The sequence below is a fragment of the Rhea americana genome, unplaced genomic scaffold, assembly GCF_003343005.1.
Source record: "Rhea americana isolate MKP2758 unplaced genomic scaffold, rheAme1 scaffold_305, whole genome shotgun sequence".
In the NCBI taxonomy this organism is placed as follows: domain Eukaryota; kingdom Metazoa; phylum Chordata; class Aves; order Rheiformes; family Rheidae; genus Rhea; species Rhea americana.
Window position 1 is genome coordinate 561,934 of NW_028186430.1, and position 17,460 is coordinate 579,393.

General features: G+C 52.9%; 1 protein-coding gene across 1 annotated transcript in view; it reads right to left on the minus strand.

Moving 5' to 3' along the window:
• Window positions 1–15,648, minus strand: part of LOC146593103 (heparan sulfate glucosamine 3-O-sulfotransferase 4-like) — a 77,041-nt gene extending 61,393 nt beyond the window's left edge. The window contains exon 1 of the mRNA XM_085309882.1: window positions 15,593–15,648. Coding sequence (XP_085166008.1) covers window positions 15,593–15,648 — 56 coding nt within the window. The remainder of the gene's footprint in view (window positions 1–15,592) is intronic.
• Between the last annotated feature and the right edge of the window lie 1,812 nt (window positions 15,649–17,460).

Sequence of the window (17,460 nt, forward strand, 5' to 3'; positions counted from 1 at the left end):
GGCCGGGGCCCGCCCGGGACGCGGCCGGGGCCAGTGCCGGGCCCTGCCTGGGGCGGGCTGGGGACGGCGCCCAGCGGCCCCCACTCCTGTGCCCCCCCATCTGCTCCCCAGCGCTGCACCCTGCGCCAGGGCTGGTGCGGGCCCCTGGGGGCAGGAGGCAGGGCCAGCTGGAGGGGCAGCCTGCTTCTCCACATGCCTTTCCCCAGCAGAAATCAGGGTGCCAGAGCTGCTTGAGCCCTTGTCTCAAGCTGCTCCCCTCCAGCCCCCCAAGTGCTTTCCTTCTTGCTGCCCTTGCTTCCAGACTGTAGCTCCTGCCCACATCCTCCAGCTCCCCAAGGCTGCACCTGAGCAAGTGCTCAGGTGAAGGACCTCTCCTGCTCCAGACCAGCGTGAGGCTGCAGGAGAGCTGGGGATCCCCTGGCTCTGGTGCTCTGAGGAGTGGGGCAGTGCAGTGAGGTTTCCTAGGACAGCCTGCTTTCTCCTGCGAGCTTACAGAGAGATGGCAGCYAGTGGGCAGGGGCAGGCAGCAGCTTCTTTGCTGGTGCAGAGGAGCATTTGGAGAATGGAGGGCTCATAGTTTGGGTGCCAGGAGCTGCGCTAGCAGGTGAGGCCCAAGGCCAGGGATGTAGGTTCCCCAGCACTGGAGACATGTGCATTGCACAGACACCTCGTTCACTGCTCTCCCAGGAACATCCCYAGCTTTGGTGGAACAGGCTGGAGCTAAGATCTTCCCTTCCCACAGCCTTTCTGGAGCAACCACCACCCTTCCCAGAGCAGTTGCCACCACTTCCCAGCTCCACATTTTGGCACTTTGCACCTCCAGTTCTCAGTTTTGGTTTTAGCAMGGGTTTTGTGAGGGGACAAAATGGCTTTTGTGTCTTCCTCAGCCTCCTCCCACCCTGCATCCTGGGGTCTCCTGGGAGTCTCCCCGTGCATACTGCACTGTGGCAATGGGGCACCTCCCAGCTCTTGGTGTGCTTACTGCTGTGGTCCCCTTCGGAGGGGAAGTGCTGGGATCACTTTGGTACAGTGGGGGACGGAGCAACATGGTCATTTGCTAAAGCCCTCAGAGGTGAATGAGCAGGAATCTGACCTTTAGCATCTGAACTGCTACCCCCAAACCAGCAGCACCCTCTGAATCCTGCAGATTACCTGGAAACCTCCAGCATCAAATATGTCTCCTCATGCCAGCACCTGGCAAAACTGCAGAGAAGCTGCATGTTAACACATGCACAAGAGCCACAGCCACGCACCTGAGCGAGCAYTGGAGAAGTGCAGGCTCCAGCAGAGTGCCTTCCCAGAGCTACGTGGCTGTGAATGCCAGGTACCTCATCCTGCCAGAGAGTAGGAGATGGTACCTTTGGAGAGAGCATCCCTTCCTCCTCTAATCTCCACTGGGAAGCCGCAGAGCTGTACATCTCACCATGCGGTGGTGCCCTGGGCTTGGGCTTGGGCTTGGGCTTGGGCTGGCTGGGAGAGAGCTGGCTGACCTCCCTCACGCTTCCCCAGTTGAAAAACTGTGGCCTAGATTTTACAGGGAAAGTCCAGGAATTGCTCCAAATCTTGCTGTTAATGTGTGAAACTCAGCAGGGAACACCTCAGAACAACATGCCATTGGAGTCTCAGTAATTTGAAAAAAATATTGAGTGCAAATATTAACTAGATACCCAGTGCTGAGAAAAAAACAGTCATCAAATAAGATGAAGAGCACAGACTTTTCCCATAATGAACAAAAGCTCAATGCTGCTCTCAGCTGGACATGTGTTCTCTGTGTGCAGCTCCAGTTCTCATAGAGATTATTCCGTTATAATATATTTTTTATGATACACCTGAGACCTCTGAAATGCAGCATCTTGTGTCCTGTAAATCATTTCCTGTAACTGTTGGATTCCTTTTCAACTGCATTACAGTAATGGGAATGTTAAGGGGCTAACTTGAACTGTCAGAGGAAAAGTCTTGCTTCCTTCACTCGCAGTCTCAAACCTTGGTACTGAAAGAGGCTACACTTGGTACAGCAGTGTCCAGGTGGCCCTGCCACCCTGAGGGTGTCACTTCAAGTTCGGGGGAGCCAGCACACTCTGCCTTGCCTGGCAGCCCCAGRGGAGGTTGTAGGTGGGAAGAACAACGAGTTTAGCAATCAGATTGGGACCTGAAATGAAAATCCAGAGTAGGTGCCGTTTGGGTCATTTCAGAGAAGAGCGTATGCTGCAGCACTGGGGAGAGATTCACAGTCTCCAGAAGCCTTGGCCAGTGCAGGTTCACTGTACTGCTCTATTCAGCTCGCATACAAGTCCTTAGCCCGCATTTCACATAACTATTGTGCTATGTATAGATGTATCTTGAGTGCGTAATTACAGAGATGAACTGTTACGTGGAAATACATTTATTTCAACTTGGAGAACCCAATGAGCATCTGTTGGAGTCAGTAAGACTGCTGTCTGCTGCGTTTGCCAATACCACACYAATGTCATTAGCCATGCAGACTCAGGACTTTTTTGTGTGCCAGGTTTGTGTGACAAGCTCCCACAGCAGTGTTGGCTAGAAGTAGTCATCAGTTATCAGTGGATGAGCCATTCTGATATGTGATAGTGACCCCCCCCCGCCAAAAAAAAAACCCTCAAAAATTGTTCTGAAGTTTCAAAGCAAAAAATGTGAGATAAACCTCAGAAAAGACACTATTTAATGAAGAGTCACAATTCTTTGGCCTTTTTTTAAATTGAGCACACATCTAAGCCACAGTGCTTACCAAAATGCCCCAATATGACATTCTAGTGTCTCTTCTCCTGTGATGTGCTGCACAGAAGACTAATAGGATTTGCAGGCAAACCACATATAACAGAGAGAGCATTTTTTCTTGGGCATCAGCTTCCAGCCCAGAGGAAATTTTACAGCTAGATGGTAAAGCTTTTAAAACAAGCAGTTTAGCCTTAAATGACTGCTGCCCGAGCTCTGACTCTTTTTATTCATCCTAGACTGTGTGTTTTTCCTGTATGGATGTCAAATGCATCCATGAGCAGATATGAGAGTTATCCAAGCGTCTGGTGGTGTTCAGTGACTGGATGCAATAGGAGCTGATGGAGTGTAACATTTTATTTGACAGTTCTGCTTTTAAGGGCTTAGATATTTACACTGCATACCTGCACCTTTCCATCCATATTAATTAGCAATATGAGTGCTTCTCAAACATTCAGTAAGTGTCCAGTCCAGAAAGGCCAGCTGGGGCTGTCAGCTCAACATGGGAGTTGCCAGGATGGATTAGACCAGTGGTCCATCTAGTTCACTCTCCAAATTTTGGCAGGTATCAAGACCAGCTGCTTTGGAGGATGGTGGAGGAACTCCATAGTTAGCAGCCACGGAGCAGCCTCCCCTCAAATGCAGTTTCTTCTTAGCCCCCATCATTTAGCGTGACCTGTGCCTGTCCCAGCCTGGGGGATGTGCCTGTGAGGCTCTCCTCTCCAAACRGACAGCAGCACTGAGATCCATGCTAAACTCTTGGCTGAGGTGGCGTATGGCAGTAAGTCACAGCAAGCAGCTGGGAATTCTTCCCTGTGCTAGCCAGCAGGACATGACTCAGCATGTACTAAATGCAAGACTCTAATTAGAGCTTTTTTTTTCCCCCCGTACTAGACTGGAAAAGGCTTTCTGAGCTGTTGGTGCACACCCTCCAACCAGCACAGGGGTGTTGTTCCCCTTGCTAGTCCCATGCAAGGCTGGCAGCCTGGCTCAGGAGGGGAAGCAGATCTCTGCTCCAAGTGGGGAAGGGTCAGAGATGGCTCATTTGCTATTCAGACATGTGAATGGCAGGTACCTTTCTCATCACCTCTGCTCCAGCAAGGTAAATTTGGAAGGGAGTAGGGGCAGAGCAGGGCTCCAGGGATGACCTCTGGACTGAAAAGCCCATCTGAGGACAGCAGAACATATTTAGCCAAGTCRGAAGAAGGCTAGGGAGCATATGGCCGCTCTCAAAATACATCAGCAGATGAGCACGAAGGAAGGAGGAAAATGGCCTCGGATAACAGAAGGTGCTGGCACAAAAACAAATGGGTATAAATTGGCATGAATATGTTTAGGCTGGAAATTAGATGGTTTCTGACCATGGGAGAAATGCTGTTCTGGAAMAGCTTCCTGAGAGGACTACTGGGGGCAAGGCATGCAATTAGTTTTAAGATTGAGTTTGAAATGGACTTCATAACATGGTTGCCAGCAATTGCAAGGAAATAGGATTTGATGGCCMGAGCTGTGCCTTCCAGTTCTACGCTCCTGTGGTGACTCACAAGCACCGCTTTGAGAAGAAGACCTGTGACAGGAAAGGGCTCTTTAATCTAGCAGACCAAAGCTTAACAAGGCCCACTCATGGGAAGACAGAATTAGACACATTTGGGTGAAATCGAAAGTGTGTATTTTGGAGAGGGACTGTAATTTACTTTTGCAATAATTTGTGAAGGGATATGGCAGATTGCCTGTCTTGCAAGGCTGTACGTTGAGACTGGAAATATTTTAAAAGAAATGATCCTACTGGACTGAGCAGTAAGCCGGGGACACAGTCTCTGGAGGAGCAGCTCTGGCCCATGTGCTGGGGCTGGTCCAGCCGGAGGGTCATGATGGAGCCTTGTGGTTTTGGCCTTTGAATCTCTACATGCCACTTTCCCAATTATTTCTTCTGCTAATAAGTAAGCCTCTAGGTATTATCATCTTTATTTCCCAACTTTTGCAAACCATTTTTAAATATAATTATTCCTAGAAAAATATTTTTCAGAAAGCTTTGCAGGTTAACCTCTTACAATTCTTTTTCATTATCTACTTGTCATAAGAAGCAGTGAAACACCTTGAAGAGAGGTAGATTAATACACATTGTGCCCTACCTCCTTCAGGGACTGAATGGAGATTGTAAATGTATACTGATAGAAAGTAAACAGTAAAAATGCAATGTCATTTAAACTAATCCAAGGCTCTGCACTTGAAATATTTCACAGTGGCATTCCACAATGTCAAAGCATTTTCCTGTTCATGGAAACAGCTTCAGCTTTAGAATAAGTGTTGTTCTGACGGCTTTTAGCAGTGACTTCTGTGATCTAAACTGCAGATCTTAGGAAACTACATCTGTCTTTGTTGCCTAAAATTAACAAAAGGTGGAAGAAGAGCATCTCTGGGCAAAGTGCTCAGAAAGCAAATTCTCTRGTTTAGCAATGCATCATTCACACTTTCTGGGGAAAAAAAAAGGAAGCATGCTAGGGCTCTTAGACTTGGAAGAGCGTGTGTGTAATGAGTATGTTATGTGATTTATACAGTGAATAGCCTTGAAAACATTGTAGTCAGAGGAAAAGCTATTTAAACTGAGAGCCATATGATGGCAGAGAGCAATGGAAGAGGTTAGACAAGGGGCAGTCTCAGGTGACATAGGCATGGGGAGGCGCTAGATGTCCTCTGCAGTCCCACCCACCCTCCAAGTCTGCATTTCTGTACATGCTGCTTGGCCAAGGACTGTAAAGGCCCCAGCTCCACCTGCACTGTGGCAAATGCTAGAGAAAGCAGGGGCTTCTGAGCAGCTTTAGTTCCTCCTGTGACTGTTTTGACAAGCCAGCCCTTGGCAAAGAGCAGTGAGGAGTCTGAAGTCGGGAGTTTCCTTTCCATTGCTAAATACTTCAACTACTTATCAGCTCCCTGTGTATGTGGCACTAGGACTCTCCCCTCCTCTCCCTCGCTCTTCCTACGAGTCTGTCCTTGCCCAAGCAAWCAACTTTCTATCTGGATGTGTACAGCAGCATGGGCACAGCCGATCTCCCTTCTCTTCAGGGAAGAGGCTGCGTGGGGGAGATAGGGATGGAGAAATGCAAAAGATGCAGCCGCCACACTCACGGCTAGCCCAGCCCTGGGGCTGCCAGCATGGCATCGGCACTGCCACAGTTCCCAACCAGGGAGCAGCATGTGCCGGGGCCAGCAGAGCCCTTCTAGAGAGGCAGCTCCATGCAACGAGGCTACAAGGGGCTGAGCCCCTCGAACATCCCACTGGGGGGGGGGGGCGCACGGCGAGGCCATGCTCTGCCGTGGCCAGAGCCTCAGACCTCCTTCTGCTCCTGAGCATCCTGCTCCCATTCTGGATGTCCCAGCTACTGCTCAGGATTACTGAACCCACTGGTTCCACACCATGTCTGCCACCAGTCTCACTGACAAGCATGGCAGCAGGCTCTTTAGGAAGGGTTCTGGGGGAGTCCTCCCAGCCTGTCAGGTACTTACAGTGTGATGGGTGAGTACTGTTATCCGCACATTATCCAAAGATAATCTCTTGTTCTAATTGCTGCAGAATTAGGGCCAGAGCTTGCAAAGGAAGAAAAGCCCATTGCTGACTACAGGACAGAATGACATGGCAAAATCACACTGAATGCAAACACAAACTGGCTGTCTCCATCCTGTGCTCAAGCAGTGACAGTGGCAGGAAAGGGGGAGGCAGCAATCTCAGAGACTATTGCAAGGTCATAATCACTTARCTATAGAAAGAGAAACTAAGGCAGGGATGGGAGAAGGGATTTGCCTGCGGTCACAGAGCAGCTTTGGTCCCAGTCCTGGAAGGAACACCCATCTGYGTCCAAGCCCTTCTCAGCCTGTCGATGTGGTGCAGGACAGTGTGCTCCTGTCTCAGAGGCTCCCAAGGCAGCTCATGCAACCACACAGCCCTGGCTTGACTGCCAAACCCTCCACTGTGAGGACGAGGTCYCCTCCAGGGTGGCTGTGGCTGCGCAGCATGCAGAAGGTGGGCATGTCCAGGGCCGATGGGGACTGCAGCACTGCTGGTCACAGTGACCTCATTCCAAGCCGTCATGACATCATGCAGCCAATTGGCCAATGACGAGAGTTACTGGGGTGGCCAAGAGACCACCTGGCCTTTCCACCTTGACTGACTGATGGTGTCTGGTCACTTGATGCTGGAAGAGGTCCCTGGCCACCACATTGCTGGGGCGAACCCTGAGCAGGCAGAAGTGGAAGGCACCTACCAAGGAGTGCAGAGCCCAGGGCCTTGGATACAGCTCATCTGCAAAGCTGCCTGCTGCCAGATTTGCATCAGACAGCTGGACTGGAAGTGCTTCGCCAACACACACTGTGATTTTTAAAATCACCAGACCTATAGCCTGCTCCAGGAGAAAAATACTCTGGCAAGGGGGTTTGGTCACCCAACACATGTACTGAGCCACAGTGCTACAGCTTCCAGTAACATCACCCCGTGGATCCAGGGTGCTGCTTGTACTTGCTCGTAGGTCAGGGATGGTTGTTTATGGCAAGATGCCGTTGAATCAGCACAATCATGCCAGCTTCCCAAATCTGCCTCAGGCAGCTTGGCGCACACCGCTCTGAGGTGCTCGGGACCACATTACCATAGCAATCAGATAAGCTGCCTGCAGAGGCAGTGGCCAGCCCTGCCTCTGCGGGAGCRTGTCCAAGGGGATGCAGCTCTCCCATAGTCCCAGCCCCGGGAGCTTTGCCAGCCGAGATGCTCTCCTTCTCCATTGCATACTGATGCTTGGGCTGTGGAGAAAAGACACTGCCTCCTCTTTCACTTTGTCTCTTCTCTGCAGAAGACCTTCTGGAGGCCAGCCACACTGCCAGCATTTAAGTTGGTCGATTTGAGCTGACAAATCTGTACCAGTATCAGAGCCTGGTTCTRCATGAGAACTTGAGGTTCTCTCCCTGCTCCATGGCTGGTTTTGCAGGAGCTCACCCCATTGGGCTTGGCTTTGCCCGGCAGAACTCGCCTCCACATTTGTGACAGAGGGAACAGGAAGGACAGACACAAGGCCATGGGCTTTCAGACAACAAGCAACAGTCTCAAAGAGACCTCTGCTTAGCCACTCTGGGCTGCCTGACCAAGAGGTGAGGTGAAATAGGAGCAGCTGGGTAGGCTGCAGTTTGCCAACATAGGAATGGGGCATTGCAGAGGGATTTGCCTTGTTTGTCCACTGGCAACTGGGAAGAGGACARATTCCTAGCCGCTCGGATGGAGGCCTCAACTATGAGCCAAGGAGCTTTTTTCTTCTTTAAAAAACATAACTTATTCATCACTAATTAGTTGCAGACCAGCACAGAACAGCAGAGGGCATTCAGTGCCAGAGCAGGAGCCTGTTTGTAGGTTTGCTTTTCCCTGCTCCGGGAGCAGACCTGCTTTACAGGACACCAGCACGTGGCACCCCCAGTCAAAGGTGGGCACCCCTGACGCTTGCTCGGGGTTGCACAGGCAGCGGGGAATGGTACAGCCCCTGCGCACATTCGCAGCTGGGCTCGGTCCGAGCGTGGCTGGAGGCTGGGTGGGAAGGGAGAGGCAGTGGGGCAGGCAGGCTGCAGCACTGCGGGGTGGGCGTAAGTGTGTGCACGCTCAGTGCACGCTGCAGAGCTGCTGTGCTGGGTCAACAGCCCTGCTCCTGCCCCGGGCTATTTAAAAGACATCTCTTTAAAAGCCATTCCGCTTCCTGCCAGAGCGCGTGGGCCTGCCCTTCTGCAGCCCTCCCGGCCCCGGCCCTGCCCCGGACGAGGCCGGGCAGGGGATGCTCCGATCTCGTACTGAGGGATGGAGACCTCCTGGTGGCCTTGCGGCTCTGCTCACGCTGCGTGCCGCGGCCCTGGCGACCGCCGGGCGCTGGCGCCAGCAGGCCCTCACGCCGCTGCGACGGCACGGGGTTGCTCCCCCAAGGAAAATCGGGGTCTACAATACTCAGCAGTGAGGCTACCTGGGATCTGCCCCCGACCCACCGTGCGTGGCTGGCAGCAGTGATGCTCAGGGTGAATCTTTGTAATCGTCCCTGCTCCTACTCAAACTTGCCTTTTCCCTGCGCTGTTCCTCCTCCTTTCTTTACTTGCCACTCAGCAAAGGTCTGACAATTTCAGTAATTTAATCTCTGCTCATTAGCCTGATCTTCCACCTTCCTCATCATTTCTGTAGCTCTTCCCTGAGCTGCCTAATTTATCATTTTCTGCCTGGTAACGAGGCACCCAGTGTGCTCCCAACAAGATTTATTCTTTAGAAACACCCATGCCACCTACTACGCAGGCCTCTGCTCCCTTGACTGCCTAGGGACTCTTGTAGGATTTTGTATGATCTTGGAATTGAAATGGGATTAATAAGTGATTATGACTATTCATTTACTGGATTTTGATACCACCTTTGCCTGCCTTGGTTCTGTCTTCCGCAGTCTAGAAAAGAAACCTCTGCTGGTGTATCCCTTACCCGCGGTAACGCAAATAATACCTGAATTTCAAGAGGGAGGATGAACAATGGTGCAAGCCTCATACGACCAGCTAGACACGGGGCGCTGAGCAAGACAGCGCTTTATGTCGCCTGGGATGACATTCAGTGAAGTCTAAAGTAATTTCTTCTCTATCGGAAACGAGACGTTCTTGTTCTTATGTCAGAAATCCTGCTGAGACACTGAATTTTACAARCCTGGCTGCTGTTTTGCCATTACCCGGCTGAGAGCCTCCTGCGGCCAGCAGCACCCAGGCGGGGCGGGGGACGTCCCGGAGAGCCCGCTGCCGCAGCCGCCCTTGCCTCCTTCGCGGGGCCCCCGAGGACCGCGGCCTGCCGCGGCTCGGCTCGGCTCGGCTCGGCTCGGCTCGGCTCGGCTCGGCTTAGCTCGGCTCCCGGCCCCTCGCGGGCCGGCGCGCTTCGCGTCGGGCGCTGCAGGCGGGAAGCGGCAATCCGGGCGGGAAGGCGGCTTCCCCGCTCGGAGCGGGGCCGGAACGGCCCGGGGACGAGCTGCAAGTCTGTGCACGGCGTTAATCAAAACTCTTCTGCAGTGAAGTTTCCCAGCTCTCCTCGTCCCCATCACGCTGACTGCAGCAAACGTGCCGGGAGCCAGGCTCTGGCGCTCGCTTCCACACGACTTGCTTCATTCTCCATTTTCACATTTCTAGCTTTTCAGCTTTCTGTCACAGCTGAGCCACATAACTAGTCCTAGCTGGGCTCTGTTTTTCTTCCATGATGTGATAAGTGACAGCTCATAAACTTGAAAGAGTATCTAAAATATTGGGGGAAATAAAAAGAAAAAAAAAACCCACAATGCAAATGAAAGGGGATTGGGTTTTGATATCTGGCGATTTGTGATTCAGAAATCCACCATGCAGCGAATTGAAAGCCAAGTGACCGCCTAACTAGCTACTTAAGCGAACCTCAGATTAATTTGAGCAGAGTTGCTAAAGACTCAGATAAAAAGGTCAAATAGTCCTTGTCAGCCTGTAAGCTTCTTCTGCAGAGAAGAATCAACTATAGCCCTCGTTATGGAAAATAGTCAAAATAAAGCAGCGATGCTACCTCCCAGACAAAATAGATAGTGCAGGTTATTCCATCTTCCCTTTCAGATATATCAGTTTAGAAAAAGCCAGGCTATTTACAGAGAGCATTTTTCTTTCAGTACTTTTTGAAGTAAGTGAATTTTGAATTAGTTTAAATGCAGGATAAATCAGTGAAATAGGAAGATCTTTACACTCCAATAAGATGCTATTACTCATAAGTATATTGCACTGTAGCTTGTGGACTAAAACTATCAGTGCATGACAGGACACCAAGGGCATGAAACACAGGGGATCCATGAAAATTAGTAAAGCACCTTCCATATGAAGAGGTAATTTGGGATATTGATTTGTGATGATCGCAGTGTGATGCTGAGATAACTGCCCAGATCCTGTGATCCTCAGTGCTCCAGGCAGCTGTGAAAACTCCAAAACCATTTCCAGGAACAATCTGTACTTCTTCTGATTTCACATTAGAGGCTGAAGCAGGAACAGAGAATTAAATGTTGTGTTGTTGTTAAGAACACTGTGTCCACCGTTACTCTTGTTTATCACATCCATCATACTGACATGGAAGAACCACGGCCAGGAGCTGAGTCCCTTGCTGGGCACACTGAAAACACTGTGGTGACAAAGTCTTTTTAATGAGTTTATAATTTAGGTTAGAACAAGATGCACAGGTTGGCAGAATACACAAAAAGGGTAGAGCAGAGGCTGCTGCGGAGAAAGACTGCTTGAGCATCACTCACAGGATGTTTGAGGAAATAATAGTTTTTCTTTTTTACATCTATGACCTCACGGATGCTTCAGAACAAAATCCCCCTGGATTTGGCAGTGACTGACTCAGCAGAAATATCAYGGAGTAAAGGTCTATCAGCAGAGGGCAGGGGAAGCTGGAACAAGAAGGGAGCGAGCAACYGCAGCTGGGCTGAGCAGAGCTGTGCAGGAAGCCCCGCGTCCCGCTCCCCGTGCACGGGCCTTCCTCACCATGACACGCCATCAGGCAGCAGAGCACGGAGCTCCCCGTGTCTCCAGTGACAGTTTTTATGATATGAATAAGATCAGCAGCCAGGAGGATGCACCTGGGAGGGCTCTGAAGGTGGCCAGACATGACGTCTCGTGCTGCACCCAGGCTTCCCTCAAGAGCACCACTGAGTAAGATGCACAGCRGAGGCTGTCTCCAGGGAAAAAGCCTCTTTGGGTTGCAAGTGCAGGTAGAAGCTGGTTAGGGAGGAATGGTGCTTTCTCTCATGCTGAATCTCCATCAACCACATTCATCACTGGTTTTGAGCATGGGAAGAAGATGATGATCTTCTCCTGGGCTTGTGTCTGGCTGTTGTATTTCCAGGTCTGCAACAGACACGTCTGAGACCTTTCTGAGAAAGGAAACAGCACAAATGAAGCTGGATGCAGAAAGGCGTGGAGATTCTCTCCCTGCTCCCTTGACATCTTTCACCCCACTCCTCACAAGCTGCTTGGATTTTGTGTCAAGAGGGTGATTCTGCAAATTAAATCCATTCCTGTCTCCTCCTTGTTGGCATGGCAACCCAGGAGGATAGATGACACAGCCTTGCTACATCCCTCCTGCCTCCTGTCCCATCCAGAGGCAGCGTAGCCTGCTTGGAGGCACATCCCAGCTCCTGCGTGCAGGTGCCTGACCCAGGCAGCTGGTGCAGGACGGTTGGCTCTCTGGGCCCAGCTCCTGGGACAGCTGCCCAGCCTGCCGGCTCACACTCACTCTGGTGAGAGGGCCAAGCTCAGGCCGGGCTGAGGCAGGTGCCCACCGTGACGCAGAGCTTGCACCTGGGCTGGCAGAGGCCCCAGCCTCYGCGAGCAGCCACGGCAAACGCTGCGCAGCAGCGCTCGCCTCCSCACTCTCGGACCTTCCAGGCCTTGGCAGGGATCCGCTTTTCCCTGCTGTCTCAATAAATGAATTTAAGCATTTTCCAGCTCAGCAACTAGAGCCTTTGCTAGTCTTGCATCTGTGTTTGATTAATGAGATAGCCAGTAATTTAAACATCTCTTGAGGTCTCTGTCTTTCCTGAGTAATTCTGAAGTTATTGCTGTTTACATAGAAGAAAATCGTATTGCGTTTCAGAGAGCATTACTGTGGTGATAAGAGTGCAAACGGATCCTCCAGGAGCGTGGTGCTGGCACCCAGGGGTTTCAGTGAATGCTCATCRTTTCCCAGCAGAGAAAAACACCCCGGACCTCTGTGGGCTGGGAGCCGCCCGCCCAGAATTGCTCTTCTGTTTCTCCCCGGCTTGGACCTGCTCCTGTCCCACGAAACTGGAGTGCGGGAGGCAGCTGGTCTCTGCTCCCTGCCCAGGAGCCACACTAACAAGCCAAGGCGCCAGGACTCATCATTTCTATGGTGAAAACCCCCCGCTTTGGACCTGAGGCTTGTTGTTTGGGAGGATGAATTTCCGTTTGCAGACTCTGATCATCAGACCCACTGAGATAAATCCATTTGCAAAACTAYCATGTTACAAGGTTCTAATTACGAGGGACACGTTAGGAAGACAGCTGGGATTTGCCTTTTGTGGTTCCCGCTAGGCCTGATTAGCCCTGGTTTTTCTCACATAAATATGGAATAATGTTAGCAGGTCAGAGGAATCAGRCTGTTGTCAAGGCAAAATCTGATCTGAGAGGAAAATGCAGACAACGATAATTTGGGGGATACTTCTGCAAAATCAGGGCCTGTTCCTTAAATGTGGGATTAGCCCTGGGGCTAAACCATGCAGATTTCGGGAGGTGTAACCTTGAAGCCGCTTTGCCTGTGAGGACGGAGCGGTGTAGCAGAGCCACACGCAGCACCCCACGCCGGCTGGTTTTCCATGAGGAGCTTGGAGCAGTTCAGACGGTCTCATCCCAGGGTCTGGCCAGCCGCGGTCTGCAGTCTGCACTTCTCTGCCAAGCGCAGCAGTCGGCCCAGCGAGCCCCAACGCTTCTGCCAAACACCGGGCGGCCGGGTTTTGGGCTGACGGCAGTAGAATTTGCTCTGTTACGCAGGTGCCTCTGGCATGGAAACCCACCGGCACCGGCACCGGCGTGCAGCGCCGGGCTGAGCGCGGCCAGCACGGCCAGGCCCAGCGGCGAGGCGGAGGCGTGTGCCCGCGACGAGAGGCGGTAACGTGCGTGCACGAATTGCTGCAAGGCTCCAGGGAGCCGCCCGCTCCGTGCGCTGCCCTTCCTCCCCTCCTCTCCGGACAGAGGGCTGAGCAAGGACCCGAGAGCCGAGCTCAAAGCCACGTCTCCTTGCTGGGTGGATTTGAGACCCAACTCTGCCAGCAATGCAGGGTTTCAATATCTCCCTCTGAAGGAGCTTTTCTCAAGCGCTCTCTTGTGGTTCTGTATGAAATAATTTCAATTTAATGAGCTCAGTTAGTTGCAAATTAATTGAAAACAATTTAGCACAGGTTCCTTCTTCATTGTAAAAACATCCTGGTCTGCCTTCTCGTTTCTCAAGCTCGCTCTCTCTGTGGTCGTCCTCCTCCCTCCCTTCTCCCGTCATGCTGCTCGCACAAATTACCCATTCCCTGCATGTGCCAGCCAGGAGAATAACAGCCTCAGAAACCCCTCGGCTCCTGCGCCTCCCCTCGAGGAGACGCACCCCGCGCGGCTCCCCGCGCACGTGGCCTGTCCTCAGCGCAGACCCTCGACATCCCCGCGGCACCTGCCGCAGGCGGCAGCTCCCTGCGTGCCGAAACGCCCGCGGACGGGGCGCAGCCGGCAGCGGCGGTGGCAGCGCCCACGGCGCGGGGCTCCTGGCTCCCCGGCGCGCTGCCAGCGCCGCGGCTCCGCGCGAGCTCCCCAGCGCCTGGCGGCCTGGGCCGCGAGCCGCCCGCGAGCCCTCTCGTTTCTGCGTCCTGTACCCGGCATGCTCGGAGCTTTATCTTTCTCGCAGTGTTCACGCTGCTGGTTTTTGTTCTCATAAAGCCCAGCTACAGAGCTTTGAAATCTCCTGGCGCTTTTGAAGCACTCACTGTAAGAAAAATACCGATGCAATCCTACCTCAAAGCTCCGGCCAGTCTGAGGGTCCCTCACTCACAATTCTTTTCTTTTTTAATCAAAGGCCCCCAAATTGCAGTTTCTTTCTGCTGTCAGCTGCACTGCTTGTCCCAAGGCCCCTGCAATGCACACCAAGCTACGAATCCGCAGCCCAGTGCCCATACCGAGAGGCTGTGCAGCACGAACTGCAATTAGCTTTTATCACTAAGCAATTCCCATCCCTCAGCCAAGCCCATCAGTTCCTCTCCGCAGAGTCGAAGGGGCTCACCCAAAGTGATTCCTTTCCCGTACAGCAGACGAGATCTTCTCTGTATTAGCACGTCTGATAAACCGCTGCCGGTCATTGCACCATTACTGTCGCACAGGGGCCCCAGCTCCCTGCGGATCCCGAGTCCCGGAGCTCTGCTCCCACCCCGCGCCACCAGGCCCCTTGTTATCTGCACGTCATTGCACTAATTCCTGGCTTTCCCGTTTTATCCTCTATGCTGTCCCAGTAGAGACAGGAGAAGGAAGCTGGGGACACGAGTGAGACACGGCGCAGCATTTTCTCCGGGGAGAGCTCAGACCCTGCCTTGGTGTGTGCACGTCTACTGGCTGCAACGGTTTTAACATGTCCTTTGGTGAACAGGACTGGGAATTTCTTTTGGTAATGCCAAGTTTCTGCTCTAGAAAGGTGAAGGTATGCTCACTTCTCACGAGGAYGCTGGCAGGCCATGCAGATGGAAAGTTTGAGTGTGATTTTGGATAACCCGGTGGACCTGGAGGAGCTGTATCTGGCGGCCGAGCCCTGCAGGAGTTCTGTGCTCTCCGCAAGTGACTGCTGCTATTCCTTGCAGAAGATGCTTCAGATTTTGCCCTTCAGTTCTGTAGGAATCTCTATGACAGAATAGTTACTTCCAGGCATAAGCCAGTTACCCCTTGCCACAGTCACCTCTCGGGCACGTTAGCCAGCGGCCAGCGCAAGCAGCTCCGAGCCCTCCGCTGCCGGCGGAGCCACGAGCCGCGTGAGCAGAGCGCGGGTTCAGCTCGCTCCGCGCTGCGGCAGGGCGCTGCCTGGCGCCGGGTGCTCCCCGGGGAGAGGGGCACGGCGACGGCCCGGCCTGGCGACGGCCCCAGCCCACGGCCCCGCACAAACCCGGGCAGGAGGCCAAGCAGCGCAGGCAGCCGGGGCGCAAACCCGCCTGGCCGCGGGGGCCAGTCCTGCACAGCACCCGGGGGCTCGACCCCGGCAGGCACCCGGAGCCAAGGCAGCCCGCGCCGCCCGCACGGGCTCCCAGCAGTGCCAGCCACGGGCACAGAGGCTCCTTACCACGGAGGACCCCTTACGCCGGGCGAGCGGGCGCCGCCTGAGCCGAGCACCCCCATCCCGGCGACTCCACAGCAGGCGAACGCCAGCGGAAGGCAATTCATCTCTTAGCCTTATCGCCTCGCGCTGTTTGAACCTGATTTACTGTTATTGGCAGTCAGCAACCTTTGCCATTTATATTCAATGCCAAGCTTCAATTTACAGTATACTTTCTGCTTCAACTCACCCTGGCCTCTATCTCCACCTTCCACATTAATGCAGTATATGCATGGAATTCATCTTGGAATTTATTTTAAAAATGTCAGCCACGCTGGCTTTAGTACATTCCTGCACCRAAGTAGCACAAAGCTCAATTTAAATGAAACTAGCAAATTACGGGCTGTTCTCCAAGCYGGCAGCCAGCTTAGGTCCTTCGATCCGGAGATCTCACAAGCTGGGGCGGAAGGAGATCAGCATCACTTTACTGGTGGATGCGACCCGGATGGTCCCAGTCACATTTTGGGGGGATTCATGTGAAAGGAACAAGGAGATTAATTGTGAGCTTGCAGCCAAATATAATTCTTCTGGTTACAGAGGGCAATGACACGTGAGASATGCCTGTCTGCCCGTCCCTCGCCGAGCGGGGTGATCCCTTCACTCCAGGCATTGATGAAGCTCGACGGTGGCAGGCGGATCGCCCGACAGCTCCAAACCCATCTTCCACTGGGCGATACTGCCTGTGCCGATCTTCCCTCCTGCCTGGATGAAGAGGACACCGTTCCTGCCTCGACCACGCCAGCTACGAGACATCCTGCTCCCAGCCTGGAACGTAAGACTTCAGTGCTGCACGGGTTACTTGGCAGCTACCGCTGCGTCTTTGCAGTACGTACGGGATATCAAATGCCAGGGGACGGAGCTGTGGGGCTGAGTGAAGATTCGGGCAAAGGCGAGGAGGACAACAGCCTTCCTGACTGCCTGGCTGCCCAGCGGCCATGCCTGCATGCTGCTGGGCATCAGTTCTGCAGAGAGCTGAGAGAAAGACACAAAGTGTTTTTAATAGCTATTAAAATATTAAACTTTGAGGAAGCGCTCTCTCCTAGGGAAAGCAGTTCTCAGAATGGTGCACGCAGCACGAATGACTAGAGATCGTGCTCTGTAATAGCATTTAGCTTAGACTAAGGGCAAAGATTAGCAGCTGGGCACACAGGAGAAAACAATAACCATTAATTAGTATAAAGCAAGAGAGCTCTRTGACTCTGCTTTGTTTGCCTGCTTTTGTGTCTGGGATAGGGGAGAGTGAAGGGAGAGGACTCTCGCCGTGCCAGGATCCTCCTGGAAGCCTCTGGTGATTGGTGGTTTTGCTGCCTCGCGCTCCGGATAGTTGGAGCGTGCTGGGGATGCGCGTATGTGTGGGGGAGTCTGCTTTAGCGAGGCTCAGAGAAGAGTGTTTGCACGGCAGCAGACTGGGCACGCCGGCGTGTGCTCAGCACCCTCCCTGTGTGCGCCACGGAAGGGAAGCCTGCACAGGCTTCAGCCTGAGCACGTGAGCAGTGCATCTGCGGTGGCTGCAGCTTTTCTTGAAAGAGTAGAAAATGCATTTGTTTATAGATAAATAGAGATTAAAATGTAGAAATTATAATCTGGTGTTTAGCAGCATGTAATGCCCCTGTAGAATAAGCAAGACTAAATATCTGGAAGTAAAAATGGGTGTAGATGGGAAATCTGCAGTTGTTCTGTAAGCTTCGCTGTCTTATAGCTATTTCAAAGCCTTTCTGAGGGGCACCTGCTCCGGGGCCTGCGCTGCGAAGGGCGCCCGAGGGGGTGAGGGGCCGCGGCGGGTGCCAGGAGCGGCGGCTCCGGCCGGGCTGGGCCCGGGGGCTCCGTGCCCGCAG